We start from the raw sequence: 19198 nt of genomic DNA on the forward strand, positions 1-19198 counted from the left end.
CAGCAGGAAGTTGGTGATTATTGAATGAATCATTGACTGACTTTTTCCCCCAACCAGTAAAAGGAATCTTAATGAGGAATGACTGGTAGAGATGACGCCAGTACAAAGTTGGTTAAATTAAATTCACGGCACTGAGTTTTCAGTGGGTAGTCTGGAAAAGACTTTATCCCCATCAATGGGGATAAATGTGAACTTGTCATAAAATTCACAAAGCCATCTCTTTAAATTTGTAGTAGGAACTTTTGTGGCGTGTAATTGAGGTGCTTCAGGCAACAGTGGAGCCTTTTGGTTTTATTTGCTCTCATACCATTGTTGCTATGTAGCTTCCATTAATAAAAGTTACATTGTGGTTGGGACTAAATGGAGCCTTAAAGGAAAATTGCCTTCTAGGTTTTGGAAGTCAGTAAAGTGTTTTAATTATTAGGCCAACATCAGGAAGTTTCTTGCTAAGTAGCTCAAAGTTATTTAAATATATTAATTCGATTGTATTAATTGCCTGTAAAACTAATACATTTAAAGATCTAGTTTAAACTTGAGATGAAGGTAATCTGAAAGGTTTTTAGGTAACTTTGGCTATATCTCTCCTTCCTACTGGGACCAGGACTACACAGATGTATAATAATAATGTGAGTACATGGAAGCCAGTCTGTTCTGTGGGTTCAGAAATCTAGTGAGCCAAAATCTGATAGCATATGATGGCAGTTTTGATTATTGAAGGGCCCTTACAATATCATTTTTCATGCCTTTAGATAGAATTCTTTCACATTCAGTGGAAAGCCTAGACTTGCTTGGCATATATGCATGTAGAAACATATATGTCAAACATTGTTTTGTAACTTTTTGAAAATGTAATAATGTATGGTGAACATTTTCCCTGTCATTAAGTAGTATTCTACCATAGCATTTTCTAGATATTGTCTTTGGAACTCAAATACCCTATGAAAATATGTGTTCTGTGGATAGATAACTTTGAGAGGTAATTTATACACTCTCCCCTTGTTAGAGCACCGTAAAGCAGATTAGCCTAGGAAGAACTGCAGTTAAAACACCTGTTTAATATGGTTTATCCTCATTTTTTATAAATTGATTTGACCACAGAGTCCTTTTTTTTCATCCAATACATATTAATATCTCACGGAATTTCTATTCTGCAGAACATACTTTAGAAAATACTCCTCTTCAAAATTATATTAGTATTATGTGAATATACTATAATTTTAATCTGTTATAAACAATGCTGTGATGAACATCTTTGCAAATAATCTTTGTGTATATTCATAATTCTTTTTTCTAAAAAAAAGAGTATTAAGAAATCAGAAAGCATATTCCAATATATTTCTAAGCTTATTTGTATCACCAGAAAGTCTGATGTGACTCATCTGTTTTGAATATTTTACTCATATTGATATTTTTGGAACCCTGTGACAACCAGTGATTGTGTTACTTATTAGCTTAAGTTATGTTTCTATACACATTTGTAACTGCTCTAACAATACTGAATTTATATATGTTTATATGTTTTATTGAAGTAAGAATATAGAATATATCAAGAGCATCTAAATCTTTTTCTTACACATATTTGTCACTTATTAACTAAGTATATATATATTTTTTACATCTTTATTGGAGTATAATTGCTTTACAATGGTGTGTTAGTTTCTGCTTTATAACAAAGTGAATCAGTTATACATATACATGTGTTCCCATATCTCTTCCCTCTTGCGTCTCCCTCCCTCCCACCCTCCCTATCCTACCCCTCTAGGTGGTCCCAAAGCACCGAGCTGATCTCCCTGTGCTATGCGGCTGCTTCCCACTAGCTATCTATTTTACATTTGGTAGTGTATATATGTCCATGCCACTCTCTCACTTTGTCACAGCCTACCCTTCCCCCTCCCCATATCCTCAAGTCCATTCTCTAGTAGGTCTATGTCTTTATTCCCGTCTTAGCCCTAGTTCATGACATTTTTTTTTCTTAAATTCCATATATATGTGTTAGCATATGGTACTTGTCTTTCTCTTTCTGATTTACTTCGCTGTGTATGACAGACTCTAAGTCCATCCACCTCACTACAAATAACTCGATTTTGTTTCTTTCTAAGGCTGAGTAATATTCCATTGTATATATGTGCCACATCTTCTTTATCCATTCATCCGATGATGGACACTTAGGTTGTTTCCATCTCTTGGCTGTTGTAAATAGAGCTGCAATGAACATTTTGGTACATGACTCTTTTGAATTATGGTTTTCTCAGGGTATATACCCAGTAGTGGGATTGCTGGGTCATATGGTAGTTCTATTTTTAGTTTTTTAAGGAACCTCCATACTGTTCTCCACAGTGGCTGAACCAATTCACATTCCCACCAGCAGTGCAAGAGGGTTCCCTTTTCTCCACACCCTCTCCAGCATTTATTGTTTCTAGATTTTTTGATGATGGCCATTCTGACTGGTGTGAGATGATATCTCATTGTAGTTTTAATTTGCATTTCTCTAATGATTAATGATGTTGAGCATTCTTTGATGTGTTTGTTGGCAATTTGTATATCTTCTTTGGAGAAATGTCTTTTTTGGTCTTCTGCCCATTTTTGGATAGGGTTGTTTGTTTTTTTGTTATTGAGCTGCATGAGCTGCTTGTAGATCTTGGAGATTAATCCTCTGTCAGTTGCTTCATTTGCAAATATTTTCTTGCATTCTGAGGGTTGTCTTTTGGTCTTGTTTATGGTTTCCTTTGCTGTGCAAAAGCTTTTAAGTTTCATTAGGTCCCATTTGTTTATTTTTGTTTTTATTTCCATTTCTCTAGGAGGTGGGTCAAAAAGGATCTTGCTGTGATTTATGTCATAGAGTGTTCTGCCTATGTTTTCCTCTAAGAGTTTGATAGTTTCTGGCTGTACATTTAGGTCTTTAATCCATTTTGAGCTTATTTTTGTGTATGGTGTTAGGGAGTGGTCTAATTTTATACTTCTACATGTAACTGTTCAGTTTTCCCAGAACCACTTATTGAAGAGGCTGTCCTTTCTCCACTGTACATTCCTGCCTCCTTTATCAAAGATATGGTGACCATATGTGCGTGGGTTTATCTCTGGGTTTTCTATCCTGTTCCATTGATCTATCTTTCTGTTTCTGTGACAGTACCATACTGTCTTGATTACTGTAGCTTTGTAGTATAGTCTGAAGTCAGGGCGCCTGATTCCTCCAGCTCCGATTTTCGTTCTCAAGATTGCTTTGGCTCTTCGGGGACTATTGTGTTTTCATACAAATTGTGAAAGTTTTTGTTCTAGTTCTGTGAAAAATACAGTGGTAGTTTGATAGGGATTGCATTGAATCTGTAGATTGCTTTGGGTAGTAGAGTCATTTTCACAATGTTGATTCTTCCAATGCAAGAACATGGTATATCTCTCCCATCTATTTGTATCATCTTTAATTTCTTTCATCAGTGTCTTATAATTTTCTGCATACAGGTCTTTTGTCTCCTTAGGTAGGTTTATTCCTAGATATTTTATTCTTTTTGTTGCAATGGTAAATGGGAGTGTTTTCTTGATTTCACTTTCAGATTTTTCATCATTAGTGTATAGGAATGCCAGAGATTTCTGTGCATTAATTTTGTATCCTGCTACTTTACCAAATTCATTGATTAGCTCTAGTAGTTTTCTGGTAGCATCTTTAGGATTCTCTATGTATAGTATCATGTCATCTGCAAACAGTGACAGCTTTACTTCTTCTTTTCCGATTTGGATTCCTTTTATTTCCTTTTCTTCTCTGATTGCTGTGGCTAAAACTTCCAAAACTATGTTGAATAAGAGTGGTGAGAGTGGGCAACCTTGTCTTGTTCCTGACCTTAGTGGAAATGCTTTCAGTTTTTCGCCATTGAGGATGATGTTGGCTGTGGGCTTGTCATATACGGCCTTTATTATATTGAGGAAAGTTCCCTCTACACCTACTTTCTGCAGGGTTTTTATCATAAATGGGTGTTGAATTTTGTCGAAAGCTTTCTCTGCATCTATTGAGATGATCATATGGTTTTTCTCCTTCAATTTGTTAATATGGTGTATCACGTTGATTGATTTGCATATATTGAATAATCCTTGTATTCCTGGAATAAACCCCACTTGATCATGGTGTATGATCCATTTAGTGTGCTGTTGGATTCTGTTTGCTAGTATTTTGTTGAGGATTTTTGCATCTATGTTCATCAGTGATATTGGCCTGTAGTTTTCTTTCTTTGTGACATCCTTGTCTGGTTTTGGTATCAGGGTAATGGTGGCCTCGTAGAATGAGTCTGGGAGTGTTCCTCCTTCTACTGTATTTTTGAAGAGTTTGAGAAGGATGTTAGCTTTTCTGTAAATGTTTGATAGAATTCGCCTGTGAAGCCATCTGGCCTTGGGGTTTTGTTTTTCGGAAGATTTTTAATCACGCTTTCAATTTCAGTGCTTGTGATTGGTCTGTTCATATTTTCTATTTCTTCCTGATTCACTCTTGGCAGGTTGTGCATTTCTAAGAATTTGTCCATTTCTTTCAGGTTGTCTATTATATTGGCATAGAGTTGCTTGTAATAATCTCTCATGATCTTTTGTATTTCTGCAGTGTCAGTTGTTACTTCTCCTTTTTCATTTCTGATTCTATTGATTTGAGTCTTCTCCCTTATTTTCTTGATGAGTCTGGCTAATGGTTTATCAATTTTGTTTATCTTCTCAAAGAACCAGCTTTTAGTTTTTGTTGCAGAGCACAGGCACCGGACGCGCAGGCTCAGAGGCATGACTCACGGGCCCAGCCGCTCCGCGGCATGTGGGATCTTCCCAGCCTGGCGCACAAACCTGCGTCCCCTGCATCAGCAGGTGGACTCTCAACCACTGGGCCACCAGGAAAGCCCCTCCTTGTTTTTCTTGATGAGTCTGGCTAATGGTTTATCAATTTTGGTTATCTTCTCAAAGAGCCAGCTTTTAGTTTTATTGATCTTTCCTATTGTTTCCTTCATTTCTTTTCATTTATTTCTGATCTGATCTTTATGATTTCTTTCCTTCTGCTAACTTTGGCGTTTTTTTGTTCTTTCTCTAAGTGCTTTAGGTGCAAGGTTAGGTTGTTTATTGAAGATGTTTCCTCTTTCTTAAGGTAGGACTGTATTGCTATAAACTTCCCTGTTAGAACTGCTTTTGCTGCATCCCATAGGTTTTGGGTTGTCGTGTCTCCATTGTCATTTGTTTCTAGGTATTTTTTGATTTTCTCTTTGATTTCTTCAGTGATCACTTCATTATTAAGTAGTGTATTGTTTAGCCTCCATGTGTTTGTATATTTTACAGATCTTTTCCTGTAATATCTAGTCTCATTGTGTTGTGGTCGGAAAAGATACTTGATACAATTTCAATTTTCTTAAATTTACCAAGGTTTGATATGTGACCCAAGATATGATCTATCCTGGAGAATGTTCCATGAGCACTTGAGAAAAATGTGTATTCTGTTGTTTTTGGGTGGAATGTCCTATAAATATCAATTAAGTCTATCTTGTTTAATGTATCATTTAAAGCTTGTGTTTCCTTATTTATTTTCATTTTGGGTGACCTGTGCATTGGTGAAAGTGGGGTGTTAATGTCCCCTACTATGAATGTAGGGGACATTCATGTGACTAGTGTGACTGTGGATTTCCTCTTTTATGGCTGTTAGTATTTGCCTTATGTATTGAGGTGCTCCTATGTTGGGTGCATAAATATTTACAATTGTTATATCTTCTTCTTGGATTGATCCCTTGATCATTATGTAGTGTCCTTCTTTGTCTCTTGTAATAGTCTTTATTTTAAAGTCTATTTTGTCTGATGTGAGAATTGCTACCCCAGCTTTCTTTTGGTTTCCATTTGCATGGAATATCTTTTTCCATCCCCTTACTTTCAGTCTGTATGTGTCTCTAGGTCTGAAGTGGGTCTCTTATAGACAGCATATATATGGGTCTTGTTTTTGTATCCATTCAGCCAGTCTGTGTCTTCTGGTGGGAGCATTTAATCCATTTACAATTAAGGTAATCATTGACATGTATGTTCCTATTCCCATTTTCTTAATTGTTTTGGGTTCGTTATTGTAGGTCTTTTCCTTCTCTTGTGTTTCTTGCGTAGAGAAGTTCCTTGGTCATTTTTTTGTAAAGCTGGTTTGGTGGTGCTGAACTCTCTCAGCGTTTGCTTGTCTGTAAAGGTTTTAATTTCTCCATCAAATCTGAATGATAGCCTTGCTGGGTAGAGTAATCTTGGTTGTAGGTTTTTCTCCTTCATCACTTTAAATATGTCCTGCCACTCCCTTCTGGCTTGCAGAGTTTCTGCTGAAAGATCAGCTGTTAACCTTATGGGGATTCCTTTGTTGTTATTTGTTGTTTTTCCCTTGCTGCTTTTAATATGTTTTCTTTGTATTTAATTTTTGACAGTTTGATTAATATGTGTCTTGGCGTATTTCTCCTTGGATTTATCCTGTATGGGACTCTCTGTGCTTCCTGGACTTGATTAACTATTTCCTTTCCCATATTAGGGAAGTTTTCAACTATAATCTCTTCAAATATTTTCTCAGTCCCTTTCTTTTTCTCTTCTTCTTCTGGAACCCCTATAATTCGAATGTTGGTGCGTTTAATGTTGTCCCAGAGGTCTCTGAGACTGTCCTCAGTTCTTTTCATTCTTTTTTCTTTATTCTGCTCTGCAGTAGTTATTTCCACTATTTTATCTTCCAGGTCACTTATCCGTTCTTCTGCCTCAGTTATTCTGCTATTGATCCCATCTAGAGTATTTTTAATTTCATTTATTGTGTTGTTCATCATTGTTTGTTTCATCTTTAGTTCTTCTAGGTCCTTGTTAAATGTTTCTTGCATTTTTTCCATTCTATTTCCAAGATTTTGGATCATCTTTACTATCATTATTCTGAATTCTTTTTCAGGTAGACTGCCTATTTCCTCTTCATTTGTTAGGTCTGGTGGGTTTTTATCTTGCTCCTTCATCTGCTGTGTGTTTTTCTGTCTTCTCGTTTTGCTTATCTTACTGTGTTTGGGGTCTCTTTTTTGCAGGCTGCAGGTTCGTAGTTGCCGTTGTTTTTGGTGTCTGTCCCCTGTGGCTAAAGTTGGTTTACTGGGTTATGTACGCTTCCTGGTAGAGGGGACTAGTGCCTGTGTTCTGGTGGATGAGTCTGGATCTTGTTTTTCTGGTGGGGAGGTCCACGTCTTGTGGTGTGTTTTGGGGTATCTGTGGACTTATTATGATTTTAGGCTGCCTCTCTGCTAATGCGTGGGCTTGTGTTCCTGTCTTGCTAGTTGTTTGGCATAGGGTGTCCAGCACTGTAGCTTGCTGGTCGTTGAGTGAAGCTGGGTGCTGGTGTTGAGATGGAGATCTCTGGGAGATTTTCGCCATTTGATATTATGTGGAGCTGGGAGGTCTCTTGTGGACCAGTGTCCTGAAGTTGTGTTTCCCACCTCAGAGGCACAACACTGACTCCTGGCTGCAGCACCAAGAGCCTTTCATCCATACGGCTCAGAATAAAAGGGAGAAAAAGTAGAAAGAAAGTAAGAAAGAAAGAAAGAGGATCTAATAAAATAAAATAAAATAAGATAAAATAAAATAAAGTTATTAAAATAAAAAATAATTATTAAGAAAAAACTTTTTTTAAAAGAAAAAAAAAACGGATGGGTAGAACCCTAGGACAAATGGTGAAAGCAAAGCTATACAGACAAAATCTCACACAGAAGCATATACATACACACTCAGAAAAAGAGGAAAAGGGGAAAAAATCATAAATCTTTCTCTCAAAGTCCACCTCCTCAATTTGGGATGATTCATTGTCTATTCATGTATTCCACAGATGCAGGGTACATCAAGTTGATTGTGGAGCTTTAATCCGCTGCTTCTGAGGCTGCTGGGAGAGATTTCCCTTTCTCTTCTTTGTTCACACAGCTCCCAGGGCTCAGCTTTGGATTTGGCCCTGCCTCTGCGTGTAGGTTGGCGCAGGGCATCTGTTCTTCGCCCCGACATGACGGGATTAAAGGAGCAGCTGCTTCGGGGGCTCTGGCTCACTCAGGCGTGGGGAGGGAGGGGTGAGGATGCGGGGCGAGCTTCCGGCGGCAGAGGCCAGTGGGACGTTGCACCAGCCTGAGGCGCGCCGTGCGTTCTCCTGGGGAAGTTGTCCCTGGATCACGGAACCTTTGGGGTGGTGGGCTGCACAGGCTCCCAGGAAGGGAGGTGTGGATAGTGACCTGTGCTCGCACACAGGCTTCTTGGTGGCGGCAGCAGCAGCCTGAGCGTCTCATGCCCGTCTCTGGGGTCCGCGCTGTTAGCCGGGGCTCGGGCCCGTCTCTGGAGCTCCTTTAAGCAGCGCTCTTAATCCCCTCACCTCGCGCACCAGGAAACAAAGAGGGAAGAAAAAGTCTCTTGCCTCTTTGGCGGGTCCAGACTTTTCCCCAGACTCCTTCCCGGCTAGCCATGGTGCACTAACCCCCTGCAGGCTGTGTTCATGCTGCCAACCCCAGTCCTCTCCCTGCATCCGACCAAAGCCCGAGCCTCAGCTCCTGGCCCCGCCCGCCCCGGCGGGTGAGCAGACAAGCCTCTCAGGCTGGTTCGTGCTGGTTGGCACTGATCTGCTGTGCGGGAATCTCTCTGCTTTGCTCACCGCTTTGCCCTCCGCACCCCTGTTGCTGTGCTCTCCTCCACGGCTCTGAAGCTTAGCCCCCTCTGCCACCCACTGTCTCCGCCCGCGAAGGGGCTTCCTAGTGTGTGGAAACCTTTCCTCCTTTGCAGGTCCCATCCCTATTCTTTTGTCTCTGTTTTTTCTTTTGCCCTACCCAGGTATGTGTGGAGTTTCTTGCCTTTTGGGAGGTCTGAGGTCTTCTGCCAGCGTTCAGTAGGTGTTCTGTAGGAGTTGCTCCACGTGTAGATGTATTTCTGGTGCATCTGTGGGGAGGAAGGTGATCTCCGCGTCTTACTCTTCCCCCATCTTCCCCCTCTCCTAACTATGTATTTTATTAAGAGTTTCTTCTACAACTCTAGGTGACTTCATGAATAACTTTGAATGATTTGAAAAAATATTTATGTAATAAAATCTTTAATCGAATAAACTATTCAAAATTTGCTGGATACATTACTCTTCTCTTTAAACGTTCTATGTATAGTTTCAAAAATTTATGTATACTTGTATTTCTAATTGCGGTAGAAATGACCAGAGCTGATGTGAACTGGATGCAGCTTGAACAAATGTGCAACTCTTATATATTTTATTTCATTTAATAACTGGAGAGAGATATAGTGTAGTAAGCTTTTAAATTGTGTTGACTGCTCTCCAAGCAGTAAAACTTCAGTGGACTTTCAAATCTGCTCTCTTTCACTCTGTTGAACTGATTATTTCCACTTTAATTGTTGCAGTGGGGTCAGATGAACTGGATAGCTACATGTATCAGACAGTGGGTCATCACGCCATTGATTTGTATGCAGAAGCAATGGCTCTTCCCCTCTATCGCCGCACCATAAGAGGAAAGAGCGTGGATACAGGACGAGTGTACACCAAATGTGAAGGTGATGAGGTTGAAGATCTTTATGAGCTTTTGAAACTTGTTAAGGTATGCAGAGTGACTAATTACCTTTACTGAATTTAGTGTGTAATTTAGTAAATTACATGTACTGAATTATTTAGTAATAAACAATTTACAACTGCTAGTAGCCCAACTGTCCTTTGAAAGGATATTTTGTCTTTTTGGTTAGAAAACTATTACTATGCCTTTATATTTCATAGTATTTAAAAATAGAACTTTTGGTATAGTCTGGCACCCATAACTATCAAATGATATTTAATTAAGTTCTCCTTAGGATTTTGGAGCTGATGACCTTTCAGTCATGTTTTTAGCAAGTACTTTTTGAATGCTTACTATGTGCTTGTTATATATAGTTCTAGGCACTGAGGATAGGGCAATGAACAGATCAAACTAAGTCCTGTTTTGTTGGAGCTTACTTTCCAGTAGAAGGAGTCAGACAATAAGCAAACAAATTATATGCTTGGTGGTGAAGAGTACTATGAAGAAGTATGAAGCAGAGTCAAGGTGATCACGAGTGATGGCAGGGTGTGGTTAAGCAAGACCTTTCTGATATGGTGAAATTTAAATAGACCTAAAGAAAGGGAGAGACTGAGCCTTGCTTTAAGTTAGTAAGAGGTATGAATTAAATACTTAAGTCCCTGTATATAAGAGTTTAGCAGTCAATGTGCATTCATTATTAATTTCTCTAGACAGAAAATTTAGGAGAGAAAGTATGGGACTCATATATCTAGTAAGTACTATACTTAGTAAATGTTAATTAATAGAGATCCTTTTATATTAAAGCAGTTATCTTTTATCTTTTCATTCTCATTGATAGTCAATTACTTAAAAAAGAAACTGGTAGGGAAAACACTTAGAATTGTTACATAATTTACTGTCTAGTTATGGATGGCATAAGAAGTAGATACTTTTCAAAGGAAATCACAGGGACCTGATTTCTTCCCTCTGGGGATGTACATGCTAATAGCAACTATTTTGATTATCAAACAAAGGGGAAGGCATAAAAGAAGTTTTCACTTCTTCCCATGTGCACAACTAAAACCTTGACAGCATTCACTTTGAGGTGTGAAATACTGAGTGCAAATTCTGCATTTTCAAAATTTCTTTCTCAGGGTACAGAGAAATTGTGTATTAAGTTTTTAGCATAAACCAATATTATAGAATGGTGGGACTCAACACTAGAGGTCATTGGATTGCTTAAAAATCACTGGTAACTGATAACTTTGGAGAAACTACATGATGATAACAGGCTTCCGAGAAAGGGAAAGATAATAAATTACTAATCAATTTAATTAAAAATGGGCTGATTAGTAGTAATTAAGAAGAAATTTCCCTTTCAATCCATGCTGTCTTTGGAGAAATGGATGCTTTGCCATTATCTTTATAGTAACCGTCAGTTACGACATAAATTAATGCTAATGTTAAATCTTGACAACTTCTGCTTTGGAAGTTCATACATGATAATTATAACTATAGCTGAAAGAGATGTTATCAGGTTGTCAGGGACTAAATAGTTCCTTCTTTTCCTGTGCAAAAATATTAATTTTACTATAGGATATTTTAAGGACATAAATATTGGAAATATATTGCTTTTATGGAAGAGATTGTATAACCAGGCTTTTATAGTTAAATCCATTTATAAAACACGGTACAAAGATTCCAATAGAGGTCTTACATATTCTAATGAATAATTGAGTAATTATGGAAAAAACGAATTGAGAGGAGCTATAATTCTTCAAGTTAGACTTCACTTGTTCTAAGGAAAAGATGGAATTGCATTTTTTAATCCTTTGAATATTAATGAAGAATTGAAAGCATTTAGATTCATTTTCATTTTAAGCATTCATTTATAACAGGTTGCAGTTTTGTGACTTTCATATGTATGTCAGTCTTTTGTTTTTGTAAAACTCTTTTCCCCCCCAAATATTAGAGCTAATTTTTGAGTAGGAGGTACTTGTTTTTGCAAAGAGTTTAATTGACTAATTGCTGAAAATAAGTAGAAAGACTTGGAAGAATTTACAGAATTAAAAGTTTCCTAACTATTTTCTAGAAGTCATGAAAACTAATAGAAATGCAATAAGCCTTTATGTCTCATAGATTGTCAGGTGATTATGACAGGTATATATATATATATATACATATATATATATATATATATGTATATATTTATATCAAGCTATTTTCAAAATATCTGGTTATCATATAACTAGTCTTTTATTCTTTAGAATTTCTTTAATATTAAAATGTGATTTTGGTTCTCATCTGGATTAGTTTGGTATATAGATAACTTGTATTATTTCCTGAAAATATAGTAATTTTCAAATTGTGTGGGTGTTTTCCTTTTAATTCACATAAAGCAATGAAAGAGTTACTGAAGGATACATCTAAACATCATATCTCTATGGAGAATATGTTTAGGGATCATGTATTCTTTCTTTCTCCACCTGTTGGGAGCCACTTCTTACTGGATCTCATATCGCCCTCTTTCTTGGTTTATTCCCTAATTTCAGTGGAATCCATCATTAAGAGACTTCCTTAGAGAAATTACTTTCAAATCCTTGCATTTTGAAAATGTTCTTATTCTGCCCTCATATTTGATTGATAAATTGGTTGAATTTAATATTTTAGAATGAAGGTCATTTTTCCTCAAATCATTGAAGGCATTGCTCCATTGTACCCTAACATTTTGCCAGTGAGAAGTTTGATGCTAATATGATATTTGTTCCTTTTTAGCTGACTGTTTTTTTAAATTTATTTATTTGTTTATTTATTTATTTTTGTCTGCGTTGTGTCTTCGTTGCTGCATGCAGGTTTTCTTTAGTTGTGTCGAGCAAGGGCTACTCTCCATTGCAGTATGCGGGCTTCTCATTGTGCTGGCTTCTCCTGTTGCAGAGCACAGGCTCTAGGCATGCAGGCTTCAGTAGTTGTGGTGCACGGGCTCAGTTGCTCTGCGGCACGTGGGTTCTTCCCAGACCAGAACTTGAACCCCTGTCCCCTGCATTGGCAGGCGGATTCTTAACCACTGCACCACCAGGGAAGCCCCAGCTGACTTATTTTTCTTCTCTGTTATCTTTTATGATTGTGTCTTTATGTTTGACATGCTGAAACGTCACAACAGTGCACTGGAAATTGAAGGTTGTTTCCCCTGTATCCCTTCTGCAACTTCCTATTGAGTAGCAGCATATCTCTGTCCTCTTTCTCTTAATGATGGTTTAGGGTGGCATTAATGCAGGTGAAAGCCAGTCACAACACGGCATTCTGGCTGTAGCCATTAGGTCAGGGATGGTTTTGTTAACCTGCATTGTACCAAATAGAATGAAGCCTAAGATGATGGATTGTTGGCAGAAGATAAGGTATTTCTCCTGTGCAGAGGGATGTGTGGATATGAGACCTAGAACTGTTGTGGCTGTTTTTGGGGGGCGGCAGGGAAGAGAATATGCTGTCAAATATGACACACAAAATATGGCAGAGTCAATAGAATTGCAGTGTGAGGATGGCTCTGCAAAATGCTCTTCCATTATTTGTTTGATGATTTACCCCCCTTGACTTTCTTTATTCCCTTTTGCTGGTACCCTCGCTGGTCAGACTTTAAATCTCCCAGATTGAATTTTCATGTCTCTTGTCTTTTCTCACATACTTTCCATCTCTATCTTTTTGTTGTACATTCTGTGAGGTTTCCACTTTAAATGCCCTACTTTCTTGTTGAAATTTTCTTTTTATTTTAGCAATCATATTTTCAGTAGCCAAGAACTTGTTTATTGGTTGTTCCTTTTTTAATAACAATCTGTTTCTTCTTCTATAGATATAACGTCCCTACATCCATTTTAAAATACAGATTAGAGATTTAAACATTATCTTTCATTCCCTAAAATATTCATGTTTTCTTTGGGTTTTTTTTTCTCATGTTTCTTTCTCTTTCATGTTGTAAGCTTTTCTCAAATGTCTCGGTTGCTTGTTCATATCTAAGCATAAGGCAAGAGGAAAGTTGACTGTGAACGCTTTTGACATTAGAGTTTTTCCAGCCTCACATTTCATCCTTGTTATACCTAGAGTTCAGAATAATGTGGCCTCGTTTGGTTCCTTTCTTGGCTTTCTTCTCTTCCATACAAACAGTAGGTTACAGCTTCCTCTGTTGATTTATCAGTTGTTGTTCCTTATTCTTCTGCTTTCTGACTCAAGAAAACTAAATGAAATTCCTTTTCCATTGGTGTCTCCCCCCCCCCCGTTTTCTTTGTTTTTTGGAGATTATAACTTTTTCATTTTAATGGAATCTCTTGATCCAGAAATCTGTCTTAATTTCATTACAATGGAATTCATTTAATATTCTTCCCTAAGTTGAGTATTCAATTTCAGTCTTCCTCTTCTAATCTTTGGTACTTTTCTTCTTTCATGTTCCTTTTTGCATTAGGCATTTTATCTTGGTATTGATGATGTTAAATATGATGTTAAGTTACCTAGTGGACACTTGTAATTTGAATACAACAATAAGTGAATAATGATCTTTTTTCTTTTTTAGATAGAATATTTACTATTGATAGACAGGCTTGTGAAATACTTATTTTTTAAAACGGGATAATAATTTAAAATTTTTAGAAAACATCAATTGCTACTTTACTCTTTGTATTGGTCAGAACTCTTTTGATTATAAGGAGCAGAAAGTAATGTTCAAGCTAGTTTAAATAAAAAGAGAATTTACTGACAATGACCTAAAGATAAGTTTAGCTTCAAGCAGATTAGAAACAGGATACAAACTATGTGACTAACCCGCCTGCTGGGCTGTTTTTATCTCTTGCCTTTCTTTTCTTTTGATTCTATTCTCAGTCTGGACCCTTGTAGTTAGAAGATGGTTCACAGTTACATTCTTTCTAGTGCCTACCTAGTAGGAAAAGCTCTAATCTTAAATTGCTAGAGGGAAAATCCACTTATGTTTCATTGTCACTCAGTGGCCTGACATGTATCATCCATGAACGCGTTGTTGTTGGGAGAAAATGATTTCATTTGATTGGACAGGCCTAGATCCTGTGCCGTTCGTGGAGCAAGAGACTGAGTCGTGATTGCTATAACCACATCTACTGTGGATCTGTGGGAAGAACAGAACCCACTGTTGGAAGGGTAGGTCTCCAAATATAAAGCAGGCTGTGGCCGGTAGAAGGCTGAACTGTGGCAGGGAGTAAAGAGTAACAAGTTCCCTGAGAATAAATAGGTTCCAACTGCTTACCAACTTGAGAACCATTCTAAATGGTTCTTTCGAGATCTTCCTCCTTTTCTCCCCACCCCTCCCCCCTTCTTTTCTTTCCTCCCTCCCTCTCTTCCTTCCTTCTTGGCTTCTCTCAAAAATAGTTGACCACTGGAGCTACAACAGTAAGCTTATACTCTAGGACCTATATATTCAGTTGCTCATGATTTCTCCCCTTAATATCCTGTAGGCATGGTAAACTCAACAAGTTCAAAACTTATTCATTATCTTTCTGCACAAACTTGCTCCCTTTTCTGTATTTCCCTCTTAGTTGAAAACATCGTCATTTACCCCATCACCTAAGTCTAACCTGGGGCCTCACTACCAGACTTCCACTTTCTCTCAGTTGCCTCCCACCCCAACCATAACCATTTGATCTACAAGACCTTTTGATATTACTTCTATGACTTCTGAAGTTGATCCTTTGACTTCATTCCCACCATAAATGGTTTCTTTATCTATACTGTGCAAATCTTGTAACTGGCCCACTTGCCTTCAATATTGCCTTGTGCACCCTCCAGCCTTGCTACCACATTGTCATCAGCTGATCTGCATACATACTTAAATAGCCCACCCTTAAGATAAAGTCCAAACACATTAGCCTGGCAAAAAAAAGACTCTTTAGGAAGAGGCCCTTGCAAGCCTACCTGTCTGATCCTGCCATTCCCACACAAGCTTCTGGGTTTGAGTTATAATGAACTAATTAGGTTTCCAGAAGATTGCTTTTTCATATCTGAGTCTTTGCCTATGCTTTTCTACGCCTTTATCTGTTTGTTCTCCTGAAGAATCTCTTGTTGCTTCATACCCTTCTGTGGAATAGGCTCTAATTCACCTTCCTGTCTCTTCCTTGGCAGCTTGTCCATACCTCTACTGTGCTTCTTAGGATTTTATCAATACTAGGATTGTTTATATGATTGTCTCTTGCTAGACTGTGAGGCCCTCAACGACAATCTCAGTACTCTTCATTTTTATATCTCTACTGTCCAGCTATGTTCCTGGCATATGGATGACTTTTAAAGGATAGTTGAACAAATTAGTCCAAAATTTAACAAATTATTTTTATATAATAATTTATCTAATGCAGGGGAGCCACAACATTGTTTAAAAATATGATGTAAAACCATTGGCAAATTCATTTTATTTTTGTTTTTTTCATTTAGAAGCTTAAATAGAAGTGAACCTTTTATTCATCATAGTGAAACTTTTCAAAATAGGGTGTCCTATCAGATTTGGCAGTGTCACCACTAAGTGTACCAAGAATAATTTCCAGCTGCAGAATGTTTTATAAAAATGCTAAGCAGACACTTTTTCAAGTTATTTTTTGTATATATACCTTAGAAAACCTGCTTATTATGGTGGAAAATTACTTTGTGGATCTCTTTTCACTTTGAATCTCAGGGAAAAACCCTAGATAATTGGGTGGCTTGAGGCAAATCCAAAGGGTTTAGAGCGGGAGGCACATATAAGATGGCCTTAAGATTTTCAGGAAGAACCCATAGAGCTAATTAAACAGGCCCATAGTCCTGTACAGATTGCTTCTGGCTCTTCAACATTGCACAGCTTGCCTCAAGTCCTGTTGGTTCCCAAGATTTTGGACATTAAGCCTAGTCCCTTGGCACAAGAAATGCTTTGCTAGTATTGATTCTGGACTCCAAATAGGAAAACTCTGAATTAGCACAGGCCAGTGTCATTTTGACTCCCAGGTGTGGCTTTATTGAAGCTGTGCCATCTCTGGCCCTTTTAATGGTAAAGTCAACTATGCATGAGAATGTACATGATGGATGATCTGTCTGGAAATAAAATGTTGGATCATACTCATCAGTTATTACAGTTTGTAAACTTATCATAGGTCTAGAGTCTTCATCTATAGATTTCCCCTAAAGCCTGGAAAACGTGACTCCTTCATTCTAGCAAAACTATCGTTCTGTCTCCTCAACTTTGAACTTTCTCCACTTAGTATCAATGAATGTGTGTGTATATTACACATGAGCTTATATACTCTTTCTTTTTATCTTTTGCCTGATTCATTGCCTCTCTCTAAATTTACCAACTGACTAATTTTTATGTCCTTGTATTCCTTTCTTCTACGAATTATAGATTTCTTTCTATCTTATCATCTACTCTATATATTTTAAAGTATGTTGGGTATGTTTGTCTTGTCTTTCAAATTTCTTGCTTTTATGCTTTTCGGCCTCTGATGTTTATGTCCTATTAACTTTTTGGACTATGCTACTATTTATTTTTTAAGAAACCTTTTGTTGATGTCTACTTCTGGAGTTGTGTTGTCTAAGATGCTACATGTATGTTTCTGTCCTACAGTCTATTATTTCATTTCTAGACCTGTTGTTTACCATGTCTTTGTTATGTTCTCTATTAAATGACTGAGAACACATTACAAAGATTTATAAGTGTAAATTACTTTATTCCTTTATTGTTATCTTTACATTTTTTGTTACATAGGACTTTATTGGTGGTCACACAATAATATGATAGGTCTTGAACTGAACTTTTTATGTCAACTTTCCCTTTTAAGTAAGGAATGTGTTCATTCAGCAAGTTTGTAGTGCCTTAATCATAAAGTAGCCATAAAATCAATGATAATATCAATAAATATTTAGAGCTTATCTTTTTTATTGGTAAGAAATGATTTAATAGGGGCTTGTTCTGTGACATGTGAGAAAAAATTGAGTGAATTAAAGGGATGTGTTAGTTGACCTTGACTTTTCCTGTTAACTTTCACCTATACTACTACCATTTAGATACTTTTATGTCTTTCATTTTGCAAACATTAATTGGATGCTTATAATGTACCACTACTGTAGAGTAAAAAAATGTACAAGATATAGTCTCTGCCTTCACAGACCCTAATGAGGTAAGACACATACACAAAGAAACTAATATAATGTAAAGTTGCCATTAGAGTGTGCATTTAATAGGCTTGGGGATTTAGAGGAGTAAAAAGTCCTGTGTTGGGGAATCAGGAGAAGCTTTACAGGGGAAGTTACGTTTGATATCCTTAAAGGTTGTTTCAATTTTGACAAAGGCAGGCATGGAAAATGACTAAGAGAATGTTGCAAATTAAGGGCATAGTTTAGCCACAGTCATGGAAGCAGGAAATCATGAGATATATTAGGGAAATAGTAGTTCAATTTGGCTAGAGCTCAAGAGCTCAAGGAGTAGTGGGAAATAAGTCTGAAAAGGTAGGTTGAAGCCACAAAAAAGACTGTCTTAAATTTTAGACCAAGTTCAGGCAGTGAAGAGTCCCTAAGACGGTATTTTCCAAACTCAGTTTAGTGGTCACATTTTTTTCCTTTAAATTAAAGAGGTTAAAATAAAATAGAAAATATCAAAATGAAGTGTATGTAGTAAGGTTAATTATTATTTTGGGAAACATGCACGCGTGTGTGTGTGCATGCTAGGCTGTTAACATTACATGTATATATGTGTTTTTTACTGTTAAACAAATTGTCACAGTCAAACAAGTTTGAAAGCCACTACCTTGAAGGATTTTGCAAAAGAAATGACATAGAATTATATGGTTGAAGGCCATTAGGTTGAACCACTAATAATGTAAGAAATGGATTAGGGAAGTGGAATTCTGGAGATGAGGAGTTCAAATTGAAAACTGAGATACTCGGCTAGCTGAAAGGTTCTGAGGACCTGAACTGGGGGAGTACCAGTGGGAAAGTTGAAGAGAGAACATTGAAGAGGTGGGTTGATAGGGCTTGATGGTAATATTTAAATAAAAAGTGACAAGGAGTCTATGTAAGGTACCTTGTAAACTGACAGTTCCATGGCTAATCTACTCAGCTTTCATTGGGCACTGTTGATAATGAAATGAATTACAATAGCTATCTATTACAAATATTGTGATCCTCAATTTTGCAGCACCCTATCTTTGTCATCTCTTTAATCTGATATAGGATGGTATAGAAGGTGCTTCATATCAATCTGGGTTCATTTAATCAAGATTAACTCTTAATAAATGTTTGTCTTGATGGTCCTTTTACATTTTCTTCATAGGGTTATATGTAGTACACATCAGCTAAAATAGTCCATTATATTTCTTGACTCTAAATAAAAGCACCTACAGGGAAGTACAATGTATGATATTAATCCTTTTAACATAATAGTCATACATGTAGGTGGGATTCAAATTACCATGGTCTTTCTCCACTCTCTCACACTCTATAATGTATCCTGCAGACTCCTGCCAGGTTAATCTTTCTAGAGTGTAGATCCAGTCACATTTGTCTCCTCATCAAAAACCTTTGCTGTTTACCATTGACCCCCTAGGTGCTCTACAATATGACTTCATCTTATCTTTCATATTTTCCCAGTATTCCCCCACATAGAACCTGTGTTCCACCCGCACTAGACTATTGTCAGAACTCATTCTTCCCCGTATAGTCCTTGTCTTTCCTGCTGT

The 19198-nt window shown here is 37.3% G+C and overlaps 1 protein-coding gene across 1 annotated transcript in view; it reads left to right on the plus strand.

The window, feature by feature from the left end:
- DPH6 (diphthamine biosynthesis 6) overlaps positions 1-19198 on the plus strand; it is a 184352-nt gene that overhangs the window by 6466 nt on the left and 158688 nt on the right. The window contains exon 3 of the mRNA XM_007462505.1: positions 9367-9560. Coding sequence (XP_007462567.1) covers positions 9367-9560 — 194 coding nt within the window. The remainder of the gene's footprint in view (positions 1-9366; positions 9561-19198) is intronic.

Source organism: Lipotes vexillifer, unplaced genomic scaffold (assembly GCF_000442215.2).
Source record: "Lipotes vexillifer unplaced genomic scaffold, Lipotes_vexillifer_v1.1 scaffold164, whole genome shotgun sequence".
Lineage (NCBI taxonomy): Eukaryota > Metazoa > Chordata > Mammalia > Artiodactyla > Lipotidae > Lipotes > Lipotes vexillifer.